The sequence below is a fragment of the Mobula birostris genome, chromosome 12 (assembly GCF_030028105.1).
Source record: "Mobula birostris isolate sMobBir1 chromosome 12, sMobBir1.hap1, whole genome shotgun sequence".
NCBI classification, from domain to species: Eukaryota; Metazoa; Chordata; class Chondrichthyes; order Myliobatiformes; family Myliobatidae; genus Mobula; species Mobula birostris.
The window spans coordinates 6,996,155-7,018,439 of NC_092381.1; the positions used below are offsets into that span (position 1 = coordinate 6,996,155).

Below are 22,285 nucleotides of genomic sequence, written 5' to 3' on the forward strand. Positions count from 1 at the left end.
CCTGACTGGCTTCATCACTGCCTGGTATGGGAACTGTACTTACCTTAATCGCAGGACTCTGCAGGGAGTGATGCGGACAGCCCAGCACATCTGTAGATGTGAACTTCCCATGATTCAGGACATTTACAAACACAGGTGTGTATAAAAGGGAAGAAGGATCATTGGGGACCCAAGTCACCCCAATCACGAACTCTTCCATCTGCTACCATCCAGGAAAGGGTACCGCAACAAAAAAGCCAAAGCCAATGCTCGGACAGCTTCGTCCACGAGGCCATCACACTGATTAATTCATGCTAACGCAACTGGATTTCTATGTTATATTGGCTATCCTGTTGTACATAATATTTATTATAAATTACTATAAATTGCACATTTAGACCGAGACATAACGTGAAGATTTTTACTCCTCATGTACATGAAGGATATAAGTAATAAAGTCAAGTCAATTCAATAATATATCCTGTGCCTTCGGAATTGCTTCCAGAAATTCCAGCCATTGCTGCACTGCCGTCATCCCTGCCAGTGTTCTTTTCCAGTCAATCTTTCTCAACTCCTTTCTCATGCCTCTAATTCTCTTTACTCCATTAATACATCTGACCTTAGCTTCTCTTTCTCAAATTTCAGGGTGAATTCGATCATATTCATTTCAGTGGTTCATTCCAGAAGGGCAAATTTGAAGACAGAGAATAATATAAATGGTAAGACTTCTGGCAGTGTGGAGGATCAGAGAGAACATGGGGTCCACGTCCATCGGACACTCAAAGCTGCTGCACAGGTTGACAGTGTGGTTAAGAAGGCGTATGGTGTGTTGGCATTCATCAACCATGGGATTCAGTTCAAGAGCCATGAGGTAATGTTACGGCAAGATAAGACCTTAGTTAAACCCCACTTGGAGTACTGTGTTCAGTTCTGGTCACCTCACTACAGGAATGTTGTGGCTTGTGTTAGGGAGGGTGGAGGGGAGATTTAAAAGGATGTTGCCTGGATTGGAGAGCATGTCTTATGAGAATAGGTTGAGTGAACTTGGCCTTTTCTCCCTGGAGCGACAGAGGATGAGAGGTGACCCAATAAAGGTGTATAAGATTATAAAGGGCATTGATCGTGTGGATAGCCAGAGGCTTTATTCCAGGGCTGAAATGGCTAACTCGAGGGAGCATAGTTTTAGGGTGCTTGGAAGTAATTACAAGCGGGATGTCAGAGATAAGTTTTTCACACAGAAAGTGGTGAAGGCATGGAATGGACTGCCAGTGATGGTGGTAGAGGTGGATACAATAGGGTCTTTTAAGAGACTCTGAGATAGGTACATGGAATTTAGGAAAATAGAGGGCTATGCAGTAGGGAAATTCTAGATTAGATTACCATGGTCGGCATAACATTGTGGGCTGAAAGGCCTGTAATATGTTGCAGATTTCTCAAAAAAAAACATTATGATCACTCTCCCCTAGGGATTCTAATTAAATCTGGTTCAGTGCACAACATCCAATCCAGAACAACTAATCCTCTAGTGGGCTCAACCACGATCTGCTCTAAAAGGCCATCTCATAGGCACTCTAGAAATTCCCTCTCCTGTAATCTAGCACCAAACTGATTTTCCCAATCTACTAGCATATTGAAGTCCTCCATGACCATTGTAGTATTGTCTTTTTAGCATGCGTTTTCTATCTCCCATTGCATTTTGAGGATGGGGTGGGGGTGTACAGAATGGGGGGGTGGCAGTTAACAAGTCACTTTACAGTGGCGGCCATAATATCGGATCTGTATAGAATCTGAGTATTCTCTCCATGACTGCGTGCAGTTCTTCCCACATCCCAAAGACATATGGGTTAGGGTTAGTGAGCTGTGGGCATGCTGTGTTGGCACCAGAAGTTTGAGGATACTTGTGGGCTGCCCAGCACAATCCTTACTGATTTAATCTAACACAGGTGACCCATTTCGATATATGCATGACAAATAAAGCTAATCTTTATCTTCAACTTTATGATGTTCTAGAATTCATTAGAATGGAGCTGGCACACAGAGTGAAAGGAGATACAACAGATTCTGGTTGAAAGAGTACAGTAAAAACTTACACAGATGTTGCTGGAACTGGAGGACTCGAGTTATAAGGAAATATTGAATAGGTTTGGACTTGGAATATGGGAGATTGAGGGGAGATTTGATAGAGGTATACAAAATCATGAGAGATTTAGATAGGGTAAATGCAAGCAGGCTTTTTCCAACTACAACTAGAGGTCACGGGTAAAGCAATGCACACAAACTGTTGGAAGAACTCAGCAGGTCAGCGCCTTTGCCTGAAATGTTGACTATCCATTTCCCTCCAGAGATGCTGCCTGAACTGCTGAGTTACTCCAGCGTTTTGTATGCATTAACACAGAGTGAACCGGCTTTACTTTGGCACTGCTGGCACTTGTTGAGTTTGGGAACCGCTTCCTGGTCTCTCTGGCTGCCAGATGGTGCAACAGTTTCTGGTAAAACGTGTCCAGCTCCTGCCACAGCTTGCTGGCTGTGTCTTCTAGTGGAGCAGTTGCTTTCTTTGATTTGAAGTACTGTTTCTTCCAGTTGTCACGTACTGCCAGACAAAGAAGGGGGAAGAGTTAAAGGAGACTTACAAGGCAGACACAGAACTTGCTGCCAGGGACAGCGGTGAAAGAAACACAACAGAACACACAAGGGGTGTTTAGACAGGCAGGTGGCCACCTGAGGGAGGCAGAGATGACAAGGCCAGCCCCTTCCTGCTCACCTGCCCATTAAGCTAATTATTAGTTCATTGTTATTACATGTGCCTTGTTTGTAGTCCTATATAAGTTCCTTATCCACTTTGCCCTTCATTTCTTCGCTCATGGAATTGTGTTTTTTTCTGTGTAACTGAAGCCTTTTCTTTGTTCCACAAAGCTCTGGTCTGGGCCCTCTGGTGTTCTGCAAGGACCTGCTCTGGGACCCCTGATCTTTGTGATTTTTATAATTGACTTGGATAAGGGAGTGGTAGGGTGGCTTAGTAAATTTGCAGATGGCGAATTTGCAAATGAATGGTGAAGAGTGTTGTAGGTTACAAAAGGACATTGGTACAATACAGTGTCAGACTTTGGAAGGTTGAAGGCAGGGTACAAGGTTAATGGCAGGAGTTTTAGCAGTGTGGAGGAACAGAGGGATCATAGCATCCAACTCCCTCAAAGCTGATAAAGACAGTAAGAAGGCGTATGGTGTGTTGACCTTCATTATTTGGGGGATTGAATTCAAGAGCCGTGAGGTAATGTTGCAGCTCTATAAAACTCTGGTTAGACCACACTTGGAAAATTGTGTTCAGTTCCGGTCACCTCATTATATGAAGGATGTGGAAGCTTTAGAGAGGGTGTGGAGGAGATTACCAGGATGCTGCCTGGATTAGAGAGCATGTCTTATGAGGAAAGATTGAGTGAGAAACCGTTTCTCTTTGGATCAAAGCAGAATGAGGTGACTTGACAGAGGTGTACAAGTTGACAAGAGGCATAGACTGAGTGGACAGCCGGCACCTTTACCCAAGGGTGGCAATGGCTAAAACCAGAGGGAATCCATGAAATGTAATTGGAGGAATGTTTATGGGAGATGTCAGAGGTAGGTTTTATACAGAATGAGTGATAAGTGTGTAGAGTATGCTGCCAGGGTGGTGGTAGAGGTAGATATATTAGGGACATTTAAGGTACTCTTAGATTGGCACATGGATGATAGAAAAATGAGGGGTTATGTGGAAGGGGAGGTTTAGATTGATCTTGGAGTAGGTTAGAAGGTCACAACGACATGAGCTGAAGGGCCCTACTGTGCTGCACAGTTCTATATTTGATATTCTAGAGACACGGAAACAGGCCCTTCAGCCCAACCTGCGTCTGCTGACCAAGTTGCCATCCGAGCTAGTTCTGTATGTCTTCATAAAGCTCCCATAACTCTAAACCAGGGATTCTCAACCTCTTATGCCGTGGACCCCTACCATTAACTGAGGGATCTGTGTTCCCCAGCCCTTTACCTTTTCCACCCATCACTCCCCAGCTTCTCACTTCAGCTTGTCGTCATCGTCCCCTCCCCCCACATTCAATTCCAGCTTCTTCCCCCTTCCTCTCCAATCCTGATGAAGGGTCTCGGCCTGAAATGTCGACAGTTTATTCATTTCCATTTCATTTCATGCCCGACCTGCTGAGTTCCTCCAGCATTTTGTACACCTTGCTCTGGGTTTTCAGTATCTGAAGAATCTCTTGTATTTAAGAGAAACACAGGTCATGTTTCCTAAGAGGGAGAGCAATTTGCTGGCGATGAACCTTTGGCTTTATCCGCTTGGTGAATGAAAGTGCTTCCCAAGTACAACACTTGGGATATTGTGTTCAGTTCTGCTCGCCTCTTTGTAGAAAGAACAGTCATATTCATAAAAATGTACAGCAAAAAACCAGATCCTTCGGCCCATCTAATCCATGCCGAACCATTTAAACCGCCTATGTTCATTGACCTGCACCGGGACCATAGTCTTCCATAACCCTAATATCCATGTACCTATCCAAACTTTTAGAACATAGAAATTTACAGCACATTATAGGCCTTTCGGCCCATAACATTGTGCTGACCACGTAACCTACTCTAGAGACTGCCTAGAAAACCCTATCGCATAGCCCTCTATTTTTCTAAGCTCCATGTACCTATCTAAGAGGCTCTTCAAAGACCCTATTGTATCAGCCTCTACCACCGTCGCTGGCAGTGCATTCCACGCACCCACCACTCTCTGTGTGAAAAACTTACTCCTGACATCCCCCTTGAACCTACTTCCAAGCAGCTTAAAACTATGCCCCCTCGTGATAGCCATTTCAGCCCTGGGGAAAATGCCTCTGGCTATCCACATGATTTTTCTTAAGCGTTAAAATAGAACTGACATCCACCACTTGTACTCATGACCCTCTGAGTGAAGAAGTTTTCCCCTCAAATTTCCCCATAAATTTTTCACCTTTCACCCTTGACCCATGACTGATCTGGAAGTTTATGGGCCAAACACTGTCAAATGGAACTAACTTGGTCGGCTCGGGCCAAAGGGGCTGTTTTCACGTGGTGGTAGTTTTGGATTCAGACACTAAGGTCCATGATAATGCTTTTGGAGGACTGTTTTGTCGAGAACCTTCACTCCATCCACAAAAAGTAGAATTTCCAGTGACCAACAATTTCAATTCCAATCCCCATTCACATTCCAACATTTTGGTCCAAGGTTTCCTCTACCGCCATGATAATGCTACTCTCAGGTTGTAAGGGCAATATTTCATATTCCCTCTGGGTAACCTCCAACCTAATGGCATAAACATCAATTTCTCTAACTTTATGTGATTTGCCCCCCCCCCTCACAATTCCACCCAACCCTTCTCTCTTCAATGCCCCACTCTGGCTCCCCCTTATCTCTTCTCTTCTCCTCACCTGCCTATTACCTTCCCCTGGTGCCCCTCCTCCTGTGGTCCACTCACCTCTCCTATCAGATTCCTTCTTCTCCAGCCCTTTGCCTTTTCCACCTATCATCTCCCAGCTTCTTACTTCATCCTCCACCCACCCCCATCCACCTGGCTTCAGCCATCACCTTTTAACTTGTCCTTCTTCCCCTCTTCCCACCTTCTTATTGTGGCTTCTGTCCCCTTCCTTTTCGGTTCTGAAGCAGGGTCTCAGCCCAAAACATTGTCTGTACTTTCCTTTCTATAGGTGCTGCCTGACCTACTGAGCTGCTCCAATATTTTCTGTGTGTTACTCAAAGATAAACTGTTGGAAAGGGTTTGTGGGGCCAAATTCCTCTTATTGTTGTGTTTTACGGTCTAAGCTGGAGCTCAGCTTAGAACCTCTCACCTTGGTTTCGTCGTAATCGGATCTGCGACAACAATGTTCTTGCCTTCTTCACCAATTCTTGCCTTGTTTTCTCGAGGCTTCTCCTCTCTTGTTTTATGGCTTCTATCTGGGCAATGAGCTGTTCCTCTATGCGGGCGGGGAGAGGGGAGAAAATGGACAACATAAAGTTTTTTTTAAAAAGTTCAAAGGTAAACTCTATTATCAGAGTACATATATGTCACCACGTATATCCCTGAGATCCTTTTTCCTATGGGCATACTCAGCAAATCTACAGAATAGTAACTACAACAGCATTGATGAAAGATCAAGTAGAGCATAGAAAACAAAATGTGCAAATGCAAATATAAATAAATAGCAATAAATGAGAACCTGAAATAATAAGTTAAGAGAGCTCAAAGTGAGATCATTGTTTGAGGGAGCATCTCAATAGATGAGTGTAGTTATCCTCTTTTGTTCAAGAGTCTGATGGTTGAGGCATAGTAACTGCTCTTGGACTTGGAGGTGTAAATCCTGAGGCTCCTGTACCTTCCACCTGATGGCAACAGCGAGAACATCATGGCCTGGGTGGTATGATATAATACAATAAAATAACATGTTGAAAGCAAAGGTGAAGAAAATATCAGATTTCTAACCTAGAACGTAGAAGATTGATGGAAGACTTGATAGAGGTATACAGAATTATGAGGGATATAGATAGGGTAAATGCAAACAGGCTTTTTCCACTGAGGTTGGGTGAAGCTACAACTAGAGGTCATGGGTTAAGGGTGAAAGGTGAAATGTTTAAGAAGATGAGGGGTGGTGAGAGTGTGGAACGAGCTGCCAGCACAAGTGGTGGAGGCAGGTTCCATTTCACCATTTAAGAGAAACTTGGATGGGTACATGGATGGGAAGGGTATGGAGGGCCATGGTCGAAGTACAGGTCGATAGGACTGGCAGACTAATGGTTTGGCATGTACTAGATAGGCAGAATGGCCTGTTTCTGTGTTGTAGTGTTCTATTCTCTATGACTCTAGCAAGTCTACCACCCTGTCTCTTTAACTTTCAGTGTCCAGGCATTGGAATTGGAATGAGGCATTGGGGCAGTGAAAAAACTTGCTTTGCAGACTGTTCATAAACACTAGAGATTCTACAGATGCTGGAAAACCAGAACATCATGCACAAAATAATGGAGGAACCCAGTGATTGAAGTCCTAATGAAAGGTCTCAGCCCAAAATGTCAACAATCTATTCGTCTCCACAGATGCTGCCTGACCTGCAGAGTCCCTCCAGCATTTTGCAGACTGATCATACAGACCAATTCATTACACAGTGCATTTGGGGGAGAAAAAGGTAAAACGATTAACAGAAATCAGAACAAAGTGTTACAGTTACAGAGAAAGTGCAGTGCAAGATCATAACAAAGTAATTCTGAGGTCAGGAGTCCATCGTGTCATACTAGAGAAACATTCAATAGCCTGATAACAGTAGGATGGGAGCTGTACTTGAGCCTGGTGGTACGTGCATCCAGGCTTTTGTATCTTCTGCCTGATGGGAGACGGGAGAAGAGAGAATGTCCGGCGTGTGTGGGGTCTTCGATGATGCTGGCTGCTTCACTGAGCCAGTGAGAAGTTTAGACAGAGTCCATAGCAGGGAGGCTGCTTTCTGTGATGTGCTGAGTGGCCTCCACAACCCTCTGCAGTTTCTTGCGGTCACAGGAGAAGCAGTTGCCGTACTGCCGTAACACATTGGGATAAGATGCTTTCTATGATACATTGGCAGAAATTGGTGAAGGTCAAATTGCTTTGGCTTCCTGAGGAAATAACGGAATTGGTGAGCTTTCTTGGACGTGATGTCTATATGGTTGGACCAGGACAGGCTGTTGGTGAACTTGCTTTAGGAGGACACAGATTCACGTTCCATGTGTTTCTGATTACTCTTCTTCATGCTCTATTTGCCCAATCTGAGTAAGGCTGAACGGCATAATCCTGCTCCTGTGTCTTATGCCTTTCCCTTTTACTACCCTAGTGCACTGTTCTGATAAGCGATCGCATGGATGGCACACCAAACAAACTTCACAACTTTCGTAGTTGTGCCAATAATAAACTAGTTTATCACATCACCGAATTTCTGCATCTGCAGACTCTCGTGTCTCCGAAACTAACCTGTTCCATCATTCCATCTGCCTGCATATCCCTCTGCATCACTACCTCACTGAAGAATCTTACAGCTTCAAGTCAGAATTGCAAATGTGAAACTGGACCAGGTACTCACTCTCTGTTGGGAGCTGGGATCGTTGTCCAGTGGCAGTCAGGAGAGGTGGGGGAGGAGGAAGAGGAAGAGAATACTCCTTCCCACCTACTGGATAATTTAATTCGCTGTAGCCTCCTGGCATCTAGGTGGTGAAGAGAAGAACATAAACCAATATAACTTTGTTGAGAAATGGTTTGTCTCAAGCACACACACACACACACACACACACACACACACACACACACACTCTCACACACTCACAAACAACACTTGAATCAGAGAACAGGTCAAAGGCACAAAGGAAAAAGAGGTGGGCTGTAATTCTTCTCACAGCTACCATTGAGTAGGAGTTACAGAAGCCTAAAGTCCCACACTGCCAGGTCTAAGAACAGCCACTTCCCTTCAACCATTTGGTTCTTGAACCTGGCGGAGTGGGACTTTAGGCTACTCACCAGAGTTTAACAATATGACTACTTTCATCACTTTACACTGCAATGGAATTTTTTGATCTAATTGTGTTTTTGTAGAGTGCGTTTTAGTTTGTTTATGAATGTTGTGTCCTTAATGGTCTGTACCTGAAATGCTGTTGCCTAATGAGTCATACAGAAGTCCTCATTGCACCTGAGCACCGTACACTTGTACATGTGCATCTGACTGCAAATCCTCATAACTCACTGCTCTTTTTGTACTGACTGGCTGTTTGCTTCACAGGGAGAGTGGCCTTGTAGCATAGTGGTTAGTGTAGCACTTTACAACACCTGCGATCATCATTCCGGGTTCAATTTCCACCATTGTCCGTACATTCTCCCCATGACCACATGGATTTCCTCTGGGTACTCAGATTCCCTCCCACATTCCAAAGGTTAGTAAGCCATAGGCAGGCTACGTTGATACTGGAAGCAGAGTGACACTTGTGGGCTACCCCAGTACACCCTTGGACTGTGTTAGTCATTGACACAAATGAAGCATTTCACTGTGCAAAAGTCTTAAATGAAAGCGAGAGAGAGAGAGAACTGAGGCAAAAAATACAAATTTCATGACATGTGTTAATATGATAAACCAGAGAAAATCTGCAAGTGCTGGAAATCCGAGCAACACACACAAAATGCTGGAAGAACTCAGCAAGCCAGGCAGCATCAAGGAAAAGAGTACAGTCGACGTTTCAGGCCAAATTCCTTCAGCAGGACTCACGAGTAATGATAAACCTGATTCTGAAATGGGTCTCTATTGTGGACTGAGAGTGGGAAGGGGGCAGGGAGAGGGGAATCATGGTTAGGGAATAGGGGGAGGAAGAGGGGAGGGAGCAGGAAGCACCAGAGAGACATTCTGTAGTGATCAATAAACCAATTATTTGGAATCAAATGACTTTGCCTGGTGTCTCAGGGTTGGGTGTGTCTGCACCTGCACTACCCTTAACCCCATCCTCCCCCCCACTGGACTCCTGGCACTCCTTCTCTGCCATCTTTACCTAATTTCCCTCGGGATCAATAAAGTATGTCTATCTGTCTATCTATCTTTCCCACACCCCTCGCATGGCGCTTCACCCTTGCCATTCCCAACATCCTTTGCTCCCATCAGATTTACAAACTTTCTCTCCACTCCACGTTGACAACTACAGGACTGTGCGAAAGTCTTAGGTATCCTAGCTATATGTATGTACCTGAGATTTTGCACAGTACTGTATATATCAACGTACAAGTGACAAATTAAGTTAATCTAATCTATAAAGATAAGTGACAGAATGCCAGTGGAGGGATGGTGGTTGAGGAGTTGATGAATCTGGGGAGATCAGGTTTCAGGGAAAACTAGAAGGGCAAGTGATTTCTCTTCAAACTAACATAACCTCAATGGGCTGAACTGACTCCTAGTATGTCATATAGAAGGACATGATTACAGTGGAGAGCATGCAGAGGAGATTCACTCAAACTCCAAACAGAATAGAGCCATCGTTGTACCTTCTTTATAATTGCATTAATGTATTGAGCCCAGGAAGATGTAAATAAGATTGAAAGAGTACAGAGAAAATTTACAAGGATGTTGCTGGGGTTACATGGAAAAATTGAATAAGTTAGGACTTTATTCCTGGGAATATAGAAGACTGAGAGGAGATTATACAGAGGTATAAAAAATATGAGGGCTATAGACAGGCTTTTCCACTGAGGTTGGGTGGGACTACAACTAGAGATAACGGGTTAAGGGTGAAAAGTGAAAAGTTTAAGAGAAACATGCGGGGAAACTTCTTCACTCAGAGGGTCGTGAGAATGTGGAATGAGCTGCCAGCACAAGTGACACATGCGAGCTCGATTTCACTGTTTAAGAGAAGTTTGGATAGGTACATGGATAGTAGAGGTATGGAGGGCTATGGTCCAGGTACAGACAGGCTGATGGGAGTAGGCAGTTTAAATGGCTTCAGCATGGACTAGATGGGCCAAAGGGCCTGTTTCTGTGCTGTACTTTTCTATGACCCTGGGATAGATCTTCCGAGTTGTGATGCCTAGGAACTTGAAGCTACTCACCCTTTCCACCACTGACCCCTCGATGAGGTCTGCTGTGTGTTCTCCCAACTTCCCCATCTGGAAGTCCACAATCAGTTCCTTGGTCTTACTGATGTTAGACACCACTCAAACCAGCTGAATATGGAAGTCAAGGAAATGGACGGGATCAGGTGCATAAAATTGGTGTTGCACCCAGTCCAAGAGGAGTTTCCAGACTGCGAGAGGATTTAGCTCAGCTCCTTGGATATCATAACTACTCCATTCCCAAGGATGTGCTGGTATTGCAAAGGGTCAAGAGGAGGTTCACGAAAGTGATCCTGTGCATAAAAGGGTTCATGTATGAGGAGTGTTTGATGGCTCTGGCGCTGTACTCGCTGGAGTTTAGAAGATTGAGGGGGAATCTCATTGAAACCTATTGAATATTGAAAAGCCGAGATAGAGTGGTTGTGGAGAGGATGTTTCCTGTGGTGAGGGAATCTAGGACCAGAGGGCACAGCCTCAGAATAAAAGGACATCATTTATAACAGACATTAAGAGGAACTGCTTAGCCAGAAGTACTGAATTTATGGAATTCATTGCCACAGATGGTTTTGGAGGCCAAGTCACTGGGTATATTTAAAGCAGAGATTGATAGGCTCTTGATTAGTCAGGATTTCAAAAGGTTATGTGGAGAAGGCAGGAGAATGGGGTTGAGAGGGATAATAAATCAGCCATAGTGGAGTAGCAGAGCAGATTGGATGGGAAGATGGCTTGATTCTGTTGTTCTGGGCTCCCCTCCCCCTTTCTTTCTCCCTAGGCCTCCCGTCCCATGACCCTCTCCCTTCTCCAGCCTTGTATCCCTTTTGCCAATAACTTCCCAGTTCTTGGCTTCATCCCTCTCCCTCCTGTCTTCTATCATTTCGGATCTCCCTCTCCCCCTCCCACTTTCAAATCTCTTACTATCTCTTCTTTCAGTTAGTCCTGACGAAGGGTCTCGGCCCGAAACGTCGACTGTACCTCTTCCTATTGATACTGCCTGGCCTGCTGTGTTCACCAGCATTTTGTGCGTGTTGCTTGATTCTGTTTGTATGTCTAACGGTCTTATGGAATAATGGACCCATCTATTTGGGTGTTATGCATTCACACACTGTGAAGTGATACCAGGTTTAAAAAAGAGAGAACAATCTAATTATGTAAAACACAGAAATTGCAGGGAAATCAAAGTCCATGAAATTACAGTACCTGGCTGGCTTCCTCTTCAACATTTCGAGATACTGGACCCTGATTCGCTTGTTGACTGCAAATAAAGATTACCATATTTTCTGAATTTTTTTTTACAAACTCATTGGCACCCCATCCAACACCTAGAAATGTCTCTTACCCATCACCAATGCAATATACCTGCTGTGTGTACACTCTACAGAAAGTCCCAGGGTTGTAGAATCAAGATCGAGAGCGCATAGGTTTAAGGTGGGAGGGGAGAGATTTAACAGGAACTTTATAATTCGGGGGTGGTAAGTATATGGAACAAGCTGTCAGAGGAAGTGGTTGAGGCAGATACATTATAACACAATATACAACAGGTACTTGGACAGGGGAGATTTAGATGAATATCTGCCACCAGGAGCAAATAGGATGACTAGCTTAGATGGATATTTTGCTCAGCATAGAGACCCCCACCCTGGGGTAAAGATTGTTACCATCCATGTTATGTGTCCCACTTCTCATCTCATTCTCCGATGTTCCAAGGAATAAAGACCTAACGTGGTCAACGTCTCCCTGTAGTCCCAGCAACATCTTTGAAAATCTTCCCTACACTCTTTCCAGTTGAACGATATCTTTCCTATAACAAGGTGACACTATACTCCAAGTGTCGTCTCACTAACGACTTGTACAACTGCACCACAATGTCCCAGATCCTGTACTCAGTGTCCTGACAGATGAGGGCCAATGTGCAAAATGCCTATACTGTCTACATGTGACACCACTTGTACTGAACTATCCACATGTCCTCCTAATCCCCCCGTTCCATTACACCCCCTAGTGCACTACCATTCATAGTATAAGTCCTATGGTGGTTTGAATTTCCAAAATGCATCACCACACACATACCTTCATCAAAATCAGCATCCGTCATCAAGGACTCCCATTATCAAGGCCACTCTCTCTTCTCACCACTGCCATTGGGAAGGACCAGGTTCAGGAACAGTTACTACCCCTCAACCATGAGGCTCTTGAACCAGAAGGGATAACTTCACTCGCCCTATCACTGAAATGTTCCCACAGTCTACGGACTCACTTTTAAGGACTCTTCATCTCATGTTCTCAATAGTTATTGATTTTTTATTTATTATTATTATTTCTTTTTTTTTCTTTCTTTTGGTATTTGCACAGTTGTTTTTTTTTCGCACACTGGTTGTTTGCCTGTGCTGTTGGGTACAGTCTTTCATTGATTCTATTGTGTCCTTTGTATCTACTGTGAAAGCCTGCACAAAAATTAATCTCGGGGTTGTACATGGTGACACATATATACTCTGATAATGAATTAACTTTGAACTTTGAAATCCATCTGCCACTCCTCAGTCCACTTTAATCTACGATTATCTACATACTATGAGTAACAAACTCTATCCACCCTAGCTCTGCCTCACATGCAGTAATATTACATACAACATCCATCAATGGTGGGATTTCTAATTAAAGATACCTCTTTTTTCTTTGATTTTCTAAGTACTCCAAATCCCTGTCATCCAGTGATTCCGGAATTCCTGAATCCATAGTGTTGTTACTGTGAATCCTGCTGTACTTCAGAATAGGCATCTTTCGCTCTCCCACGGAGGAAATGTCTATTAAAAAGGTTCAAGTGCAATAAGAGGAATATCAAATTGTCTTTGTACAATTAGTTAACCTATCTTTCAAACTGTCAGATCAGTCTCACTCCCACCCGACTCAGGAGTTTCTGAGCTCCAGTGAGGATGTCCCCCAGTATGCCCTCTTCTGTCACATTCAGGTCATAGGACCAACAAAGAGCCACAAACATGAGAAAATCTGAAGATGCTGGAAATCCAAGCACACACACACACACAAAATGTTGTGCCAAACCAATTAAATGGCCAAATAGACTAATTCCTTCTGCTTACACAACGTCCATATCCTTCCATTTCCTCACACTCATGTGCCTATCTAAATATCTCATAAAAGTCTCTAATGTATCTGCCCCTACCTCCACCCCAGACAGCACGTTCCAGACACCCACCACTCTCAGTGTTAAAAAAAACTTGTCCTCACATCTCCTTTGAAATTACCCCCTCTCACCTTAATGCAAGACCTCTAGTATTAGACAAATCAGCCTTGGGAAACAGGTACTCCTTACCTACTGTACCTATGCCTCTTACAAACCTCTATCAGATCTCCCTGCAGCCTCTGCCACTCCAGAGAAAACAACCCTGGTTTGTCCAGTCTCTCACTGTAGCACACGCCCTCTGGTTGAGGCAGCGTTCTGGTAAACTTCCCCAAAGGTAATTGGGCAGGGTGCCATAACTGGCAGCTGAATCAAGAGCAGTGTGTCCCCTGGAGACAAGAAGGTCCCATGAAGGCACTCCACCCAAAGTCTGCGACCCTATTTGTATCAAACCATCCCCACCACTTTTCAATGCCAGGAGCAAGAATACTCTCTGGAAGTTCAAATAACACTTTTCCCGCAACTTTAGCAGACTGCCCTGCACCCTTGACCAGACTAAGGGCCTGTACTTGTTGGAATTTAGAAGAATGAGGGGGAGGTCTCATTGAACCCTATTAAATATTGAAAGGCCTAGGGTGGATGAGGAGAGGATGTTTCCTACAGTGAGGAAGTCTAGGACCAGAGGGTAGAGACTCAGAATAGAAGGACATCCCTCTACAGCAGAGATGAGGAGGGATTTCTCTCACCAGAGGGTGGTGAATCTGAGAAATTTCAGAGACCTGGAACATGACAGCTACGATCATGAAGCTGTTTTAATAAGGCAGTTATCCAGGTTATAAATTACTGCAAGTGGGGTCTCACGAAGGTCAGTACAACAATGAAATAACATTCCTACTTCTATACTCAGCTCCCTGACTGATGAAGGCAAGTGTGTCAGATGCTGCCTTCACCACCCAGTCTATCTAGTCACATGATTTCTAATTCCCTGCTGGGCATTTTCACAGAACATAACAGCACAGTAGAGGTCCTTCAGTCCATGATATTGTGCTAACCCTTTAAACCATAAGACCATAAGAATTAGGACCAGAATTAGCCATTCAGTCCATTGAGTCTGCTCCGCCATTCCATCATGGCTTATTTATTATCCTCTCAACCTCATTTTCCTGCCATCTCCCCATAACCTTTGATGCCCTGACCGATCAAGAACCTATAAACTTCCACTTTATATACTGTATACTCAATGACTTGGCCTCCACAGCTGTCTGTAGCAATGAATTCCACAGATTCACCACTTTCTGGATAAAGAAACTCCTCCTTATCTATTCTAAAGGGGCACAACACCTGAGTGCAAAACCATACACTTCCCTACACTATATTCTGCCTGCTACTTCTTTGTCCGTTTCCCCAAGGCTTTCCACAGTCTCTCTGCTTCCTCAACACTACCTGCCCCTACACCTATCTTTTTTTCTTTTTTCAATATTTTTATTGATATTATATAATTGCATGAATACAAATACAAAATTCATAAGGATACAATAATACGAATTACATTACATTTAAATCACAGTAATATGATCACAGTATCCCATATTCCAAATCAATCATGTAAAAAAAAGATCGAATTATGAAATGAAATAAAATAAAATCATTGTATTTTATTGTAAAAAATCCACCCCCACTACCAAAATGAGCTGGCTGGTAAAAAAAAAGAAAAAAGAAGAATACCTTACTATATGATATTATAATAATAATGGCTCAGATCCATACTTTAATAACAGTTCAAAGATTATGAAAATAACTCAGAAAGGGTCCCCATAACATTAGAAAATCATGTTTAGAATCAGAAATCGAACAACGAATCTTCTCCAGATCAAGGCACAACATAACATCAGACAGCCATTGAGCATGAGTGGGTGGGAGGGCTCCTTCCACTTGAGCAAGATCACCCTCCTGGCCATAAGAGACATAAAGGCCAATACCCGCAAATTGGATATTTTGTTGCACTATCCTCAACAATACCAAACATGGCAGTCTAAAGGATTGGGCTTAAAGCTGACAATGAAAAGTATAGAAAAAGTTTGAAATACATCTTTCCAAAATTTTTCAAGGCTCAGACATGTCCAAAACATATGAATTAGTGTGGCCACTCCATTAATATATCTATCACAGTAAGGGGAAATATCTGTGTAGAAAGGGGAAAGCTTGTCTTTAGACATATGAACTCTAAGTACCATTTTGAATTGTAGTAAATAATGACGAGCACATAATGATGAAGAATTAACCAATTTTAAAATAATCCTCCAGCTCTCTTCAGATATACACCTATCTTCACGTAGTCTGCAAATTTGGCCACAGAGTCATCAATTCCATCATCCAAATCAACGTGGAAAGCAGTGGGCCCAACACCAACCCCTGCAGAACACCGGTATTCACCAACCAGAAAAGGCTCCTTTTATTCCCACTCTTTGCCTCCTGCCAATCAGCCAACACTCTATCAATAACCAAGAAAAAATCTGCAGATGCTGGAAATCTAAGCAACACACACAAAATGCTGGAGGAATTCAGCAGGCCAGGCAGCATCTGTGGAAAAAAAAAAAGCACAGTTGACGTTTTGGGCCAAAACCCTTCAACAGGACTGGAGAAAAAAGATGAAAGGTGGGGGGAGGGGAGACAGAAACACCAGGCAATAGGTGAAACCTGGCAGGGGAGGGGATGCAGCAAAGAGCTATGAAGTTGATTGGTGAAAGAGCCAGAAGGCCATGGAATGGGAGGGGGTGGAGGAACACCAGAGGGAGGTGATGGGCAGGCAAGGAGATAACATGAGAGAGGGAAAAGGTGAAGGGGGGGTGGAGGCATTACCAGAATGTTGAGAAATTGATGTTTTTATGCCATCAGGTTGGAGGCTACCACACAGAATATAAGTTGTTGTTCCTCCAACCTCATGGAACATATCGGAATGGGAATGGGAAGTGGAATTAAAATGGGTGGCCACTAGAAGATCCCAATTGTTCTGGCAGACAGAGCGTAGATGCTCGGTGAAGCGGTCTCCCAATCTACGTCGGGTCTCACCGGTATAAAGCAGGCCACACTGGGAGCACCGAACACAGTATATAACCCCAACAGACTCACAGGTGAAGTGTCGTCTCACCTGGAAGGACTGTTTGGGGACTCATGCTAGAATCTTCCCTGTAATACCCTGGGCTCTTACCTTGTTAAGCAGCCTCATGACTGGAACCTTGTCAAAGGTCTTCTGAAAATCCAAGTAGAGTAGTCTTTTCACCTACTCTAAGATCAATCGAACCATTCCCTCCCATATCCTTCCCCATTTTTCTATCATCCCACGTGCCTATCAACATACAACAGAGATTCTGTTAAGTGCTACAGGGAGAGGATTCAGAGGGACAAGGGCCAAATTTTGTCAACTGGGAATAGTTTGGAGACAACATGGTTGGCAGAGACTAGATGGGCCAAAGGGCCTGTTTCTGCGCTGTGTGACACAATGGCTATGATTCCGGAAACAAAGGGGTTAGCACATGAGGAGTGTTTGAAGGCTCTGGGCCTGTACTGGCTAGAGTTTAGAAGAATGAGGGGGGTTCTCATTGAAACCTATCAAATATTGAAAGGCCTAGATAGAGTGGGCATAGAGAGGATTTTCCTATAGTGGAGGAGTCTAGGAGCAGACAGCACAGCCTCATTTAGAACAGGGTTGAGGATGAATTTCTTCAGTCAAGGGGTGGTGAATCTGTAGAATTTGTATTTAAAGCAGAAGTTGATAGGTTCGGGATTAGTCAGGGCATCAAAGGTTATGAGGAGAAGGCAGGAGAATGGGGTTGAGAGGAATAATAAATCAGCCATGAATGAATAGCGAAACAGACTCAATGGACTGAATGGCCTAATTCTGCTCTCATGTTTTACGGCCTTATGAATGCATCCACTCAGAAAATCAAATGACCTTCTTCCATGCCAACATATTTCACATATTTGTCTCTGAACCTTTTCTCCGCTGCTCTGTCTGATGGTCATCCTGTTGACTCCTTGCTGTTTTCCGATGGGATTGCTCTGTACTGTTACCAGGTGACGATTCCTGCTCCCAGGTGCTGTACACATCCAGACTCTTTGTCCTGTCCATCTCCCAGGAATAATCATTACCTTTAAATTCCCTAAAATCCCCGTTTTCTGAGCTTGTACTTGCAGGTCTCTGAAGCGGATGTGGGCCGATGCGAGTTACTTCCGGTGTCCTTGGAGACTGCAGTGTCTCCACTTTCTGAACAGCTCCTGTTGCGTTTTCTTCTCGGTTTGAACTCCGAGGCATCCGCTCTGTCTGACAGGCATGGATCCTGTCCTGTTCCTTGGCAACGTACAGTTGGCAGAAGCAATCGGAAGACTTACAGTCTCCTGTGCAGTCACTGCCTTCCGGGGGCAGACTTGGATGTAAGAGATGGGACTCTGAGACTTCCACAGGATTTTGCCGAGTTCCTGGAGTCACTGGGCTATTTGTCTGACTCTTGGCAACCAATCTTGTAATGGGCAGAAGGTAGAGTTCTGGTTGGGGAGCCTGTAAGTTTAAAGTAAAACCGGTTATAAACAGAGGAATGGCAGAAGATTTTAACAGCTCAGTAAATTCTGAGTGTGAAAAATCTGTATCTGTACCTACATGTGGAGGGGCGAAAGATTTCACTTTGAGTTCCAGTTCTTGCTTTGTTCTGACCTAAAAGAGAATCACCATGAAAAATGGGTCAGTTTCCCACTAGAAGTAAACGGTCTATGATATCTTTTATGAACCCACCAATTCCCAAGGCTTTTATGATCCCACCAATTCCCACCTTGTCTCCTGTAAAAATGCCATTCCCTTTTCTCAGATCCCTCTTCTCTGCTGCATCTGTTCCCAGGATGAGGCATTCCTTTCCAGGACATCAAAGACGTCCTCCTCTTCAAAGAACAGGGCTTCCCTTCCTTCACCATTAATAGTGCCAACACCCACATCTCCATTTCCTGGTCATCCGCGCTCACACCATCTTCCCACTGCCTTGACAGTGACAGAGTTCCTCTTGTCCTCACTTACAACCCCATGAGCCTCTGCATCCAACACAGCATTCTCTGCAACTTTTGCCATCTTCAATGGGTCCCTGCAACAAATACACCTATACCTCCTCTCCACTCTCTGCTTTCTGCAGGGAAGTCTACCTCCATGGTTCCCCTGCCCATTCTTCCCTTCCTAATAATCTCCCACCTGGCAGTTAACCCTGGAAACAGCAAAACTGCTACAGGTGCCCATTCACCTCCTCCCTTGCCTCCATTCAGGGCCCAAACAGTCCTGCTAGGTGAGGCAACACTTCACCTGCATATCTATTGGAAACGTCTACTGTATCTGGCACTCTCGAGCTAGCTTCCTCTACATTTGTGAGACCCAATGTAAATTGCAAGACCACTTTGTCAAGCACCTCAATGTTCTGCACTTAGTATTTCAGTAGTATTTGAGAAATATTGTAAATATATTGTTTGATTAAGCATTCTTTTCATTTAAATAATTCATTACATCATATGTAAATATAAGTGAATTGCATATGTCATGCTGCTACCATGTTATACATATGCATCTCATTTAAAGTATAAACAAAATTAAGACCTATTTTCCTGAGCTCCCATCTTTTTCTTGCAATTAGTTTTATGTTTTGGAGTCACAAAACAAAACAGTGGCAATGAGGAAGCCTTAAATGAACCCAAGAGGAGCAAGAGAGGCAGCGAGAAGTTCAATCATCAAGTTATATTTTCTGCGAAGCAGCACATTTTCTTCTGAACGTGAGAAGGGGAAGGAGAGGGATATAGAGACAGAAAGCTGGGACCAGGAGAGACACAAAGATCAAAGTAGATCCCGAGAGAAAAGCTGAGAAAAGGAGAAGAAAGGTGTCCAGATCTGTATATGTGCTGAATAGCAATTTCATCATCAACCTCGTATGATGCACAACCTTGCATTCAGCACTGCTGACACTGGAACGTTGAGAAGGCATTTTATACAAATTGTGGCTGACCTCTAATTTCATCACTGCAGAATTTGTTAGTTTTCTTCAAAGTAAGTGGCCCATTATCAGGAAAGGCAAAAAATGGAATTCACAGGTTCATAAACAGTGAGTGATAATAATAATTTTAAAAAGAGGGAAATCACTGGCTGCATCATAAAGATTGATGTGTTGGATTACACAACAGATAACTGGATATTGTATATGGAATGAATTGAATAGTATTTTAAAGGAAATGAAATAGCTAGTGAGAAACAAGTAGAGGTTTTGCTGAGTCCATTGGGTTTAAAGGCATACCGTTTGCTTAGAAGTTTGACTGCTTCAACCAAACCAGCCGAAATAAGCTCTGCCGATAAGATGGTGGTGTGTTCAAATACAGTAGCCCCTCTGGGGCCAACCAAAGGTGCACTTTTCTTTACAAAATGTGATTTTTATGTTTGTAAGACTATACCGTGTTGCCAGATCAACTGATACAGCAGGTCTACCGTCTCAGTGATCTGTTCGTTGTTTGTGGCGCCAACAAGAGAAGGAGAAGCCGGCAGGAGAAGCCATCAATTTGTATGTCACTCGGGGACTTGGACTACACATGTGTTTTTCCTGCGTAATGGTGTGTGTGTGTGTGTGTGTGTGTGTGTGTGTGTGTGTATGTCTCTCTCTATCTCTATCTCTCTCTCACTATTTTGAATGCTTGTTATACACCTGACCCACAGAGGAACACTGTCTCGTTCAACTGTATCCATGTCTGGCCTGAATGATCATTAAACTTGATTTGATACACATCCTGACACTGTATTCCATCTGCCACTTCTTTGCCCATTCTCCTAACATGCCTAAGTACTTCTGTAGCCTCAAAACTACCTGCCGCTCCACCTAACTTCATATCGTCTGCAAACTTCACAACAAAGCCATCAATTCCATCATCCAAATCACTGACATATGAAGTGAAAAGAATCAGCCCCAACACAGACCCCTATGGAACATCTCTTGTCACTGGCAGACAACCAGAAAAGGCCCCTTTGTTTTCACTCTTCGCCTAGGTGATTTCTAAAGTAAGTACATGTCTGGCACCGCTTTGTGGGCCCAAGGGCCTGTATTGTGCTGTAGGTGTTCTATGTTTCTATGTTCATAATCAACTCCAACATCTTACCAACCACCAAGGTCAGACTAACGGGCCTATAGTTTCCTTTCTTCTGCCTCTCACTCTTCTTGAAGAGTGGAGTGACATTTGCAATTTCCCATTCTTCCAGAACTATTCTAGTATCAAGTGCTTTTTGAAAGATCATTACTATTGCATCCACATTCTCTTTCAGAAACCTGGAGTGTACACCATGTGGTCCAGGAGACCAATCTACCTTTAGCCCATATAGTTTCCCCAAGGACTTCACACACTTCATGACCCCTGACATCTGGAATTTCCACCATCCTGCATGAAGACTGATGCAAAATCCTTATTCAATTCGTCCCTTTCACTGTTCTTTTCCAATCAATTCTGGCCAACTCTTCTCTCATGCCTCTGTAATTCCTTCTACTCCACTGTAATACTGATACACCTGACTTTAGCTTCTCCTTCTCAAATTTCAGAGTGAATTCTATCATATAATGATCACTTTTCCCTGGGTTATTTTTCTACCTTTAACTCTTTCACTCTACAACACCCAATTCAGAATAGCTGACCCTCTAGTGGGCTCAACTACAAGTTGTCCTAAAAAGCCATCTCGTGGGCACGCTAGAAACTCCCCCTCCTGGTATCCAGCACCAACCTGATTTTCCCAATTTACCTGCATATTGAATCCCCAATGACTATCGTAACACTGCCCTTTTGGCATGCATTTTCTATCTCCTGTTGTAATTTGTAGACCGCATCCTTATTACTGTTTGGGGGTATGTATACAACTCCCATCGGGGTTTTTTTACCCTTGCAGTTCCTTAGCTCTATCCACAATGATTCAACACCTTCTGACCCTGTGTCACCTCTTTCTAATGAATTGATTTCATTTTTTACCAACAGAGAATGCCACCCCCTCTGCCCTACTGCCTGTCTTTTTGATACAATGTGTATCCTTGGACATCCAAGCTCCTAGCTATAATCTTCCTTCAGCATCAACATCATACCTGCCGATCTGCAACTGTGCTGCAAGTTCATCTACCCTATTCCGAATACTGTGCACATTCAGATACCACACCTTCCGTCCTGTATTCACCCTTTTCGATTTTATCCACCTTTTACGTTGCAACTCACCCTGGTGATTGCAATTTTGCCCTATCATCAGCTTCTCCTCGCTACACATTGCCTCTGTTTGTAAACCAGCTACCTCATCTTCGGCACTATCATCCACTTTTCCTACGATACTTCTTGCATTGAAATATATGCAGCTTAGGACACTGGTCACATCACCCTCACCCTTTTTTTCCTAACTTTGAGGTTTTACCAACATCTGCCTTCACAACCTCTCCACTAACTGTTCTGGCACTCTGGTTCCCAACCCCCTGCGAGTCTAGTTTAAACCTCACTGTGCAACATTAACAAACCTTCCCTCCAGTTCAGGTGC

At 43.7% G+C, this 22,285-nt stretch overlaps 1 protein-coding gene across 6 annotated transcripts in view; it reads right to left on the minus strand.

Moving 5' to 3' along the window:
• Positions 1–22,285, minus strand: part of spata1 (spermatogenesis associated 1) — a 100,853-nt gene that overhangs the window by 19,739 nt on the left and 58,829 nt on the right. For 4 of the 6 annotated variants that reach the window (XR_011888100.1, XR_011888099.1, XM_072274579.1 and 1 more), the window contains exons 4-10: positions 18,374–18,427; positions 17,713–18,274; positions 13,246–13,384; positions 11,781–11,835; positions 8,086–8,206; positions 5,836–5,961; positions 2,391–2,569 (exon numbers count right to left, since the gene is read on the minus strand). Coding sequence is in view for 4 of the 6 variants with exons in the window: in XM_072274579.1 (XP_072130680.1) it covers positions 2,391–2,569; positions 5,836–5,961; positions 8,086–8,206; positions 11,781–11,835; positions 13,246–13,384; positions 17,713–18,274; positions 18,374–18,427 (1,236 nt within the window). In the remaining 2 variants the exon portion in view is untranslated. The remainder of the gene's footprint in view (positions 1–2,390; positions 2,570–5,835; positions 5,962–8,085; positions 8,207–11,780; positions 11,836–13,245; positions 13,385–17,712; positions 18,275–18,373; positions 18,428–22,285) is intronic. The other 2 variants (XM_072274581.1, XM_072274580.1) reach the window with 1 other exon arrangement.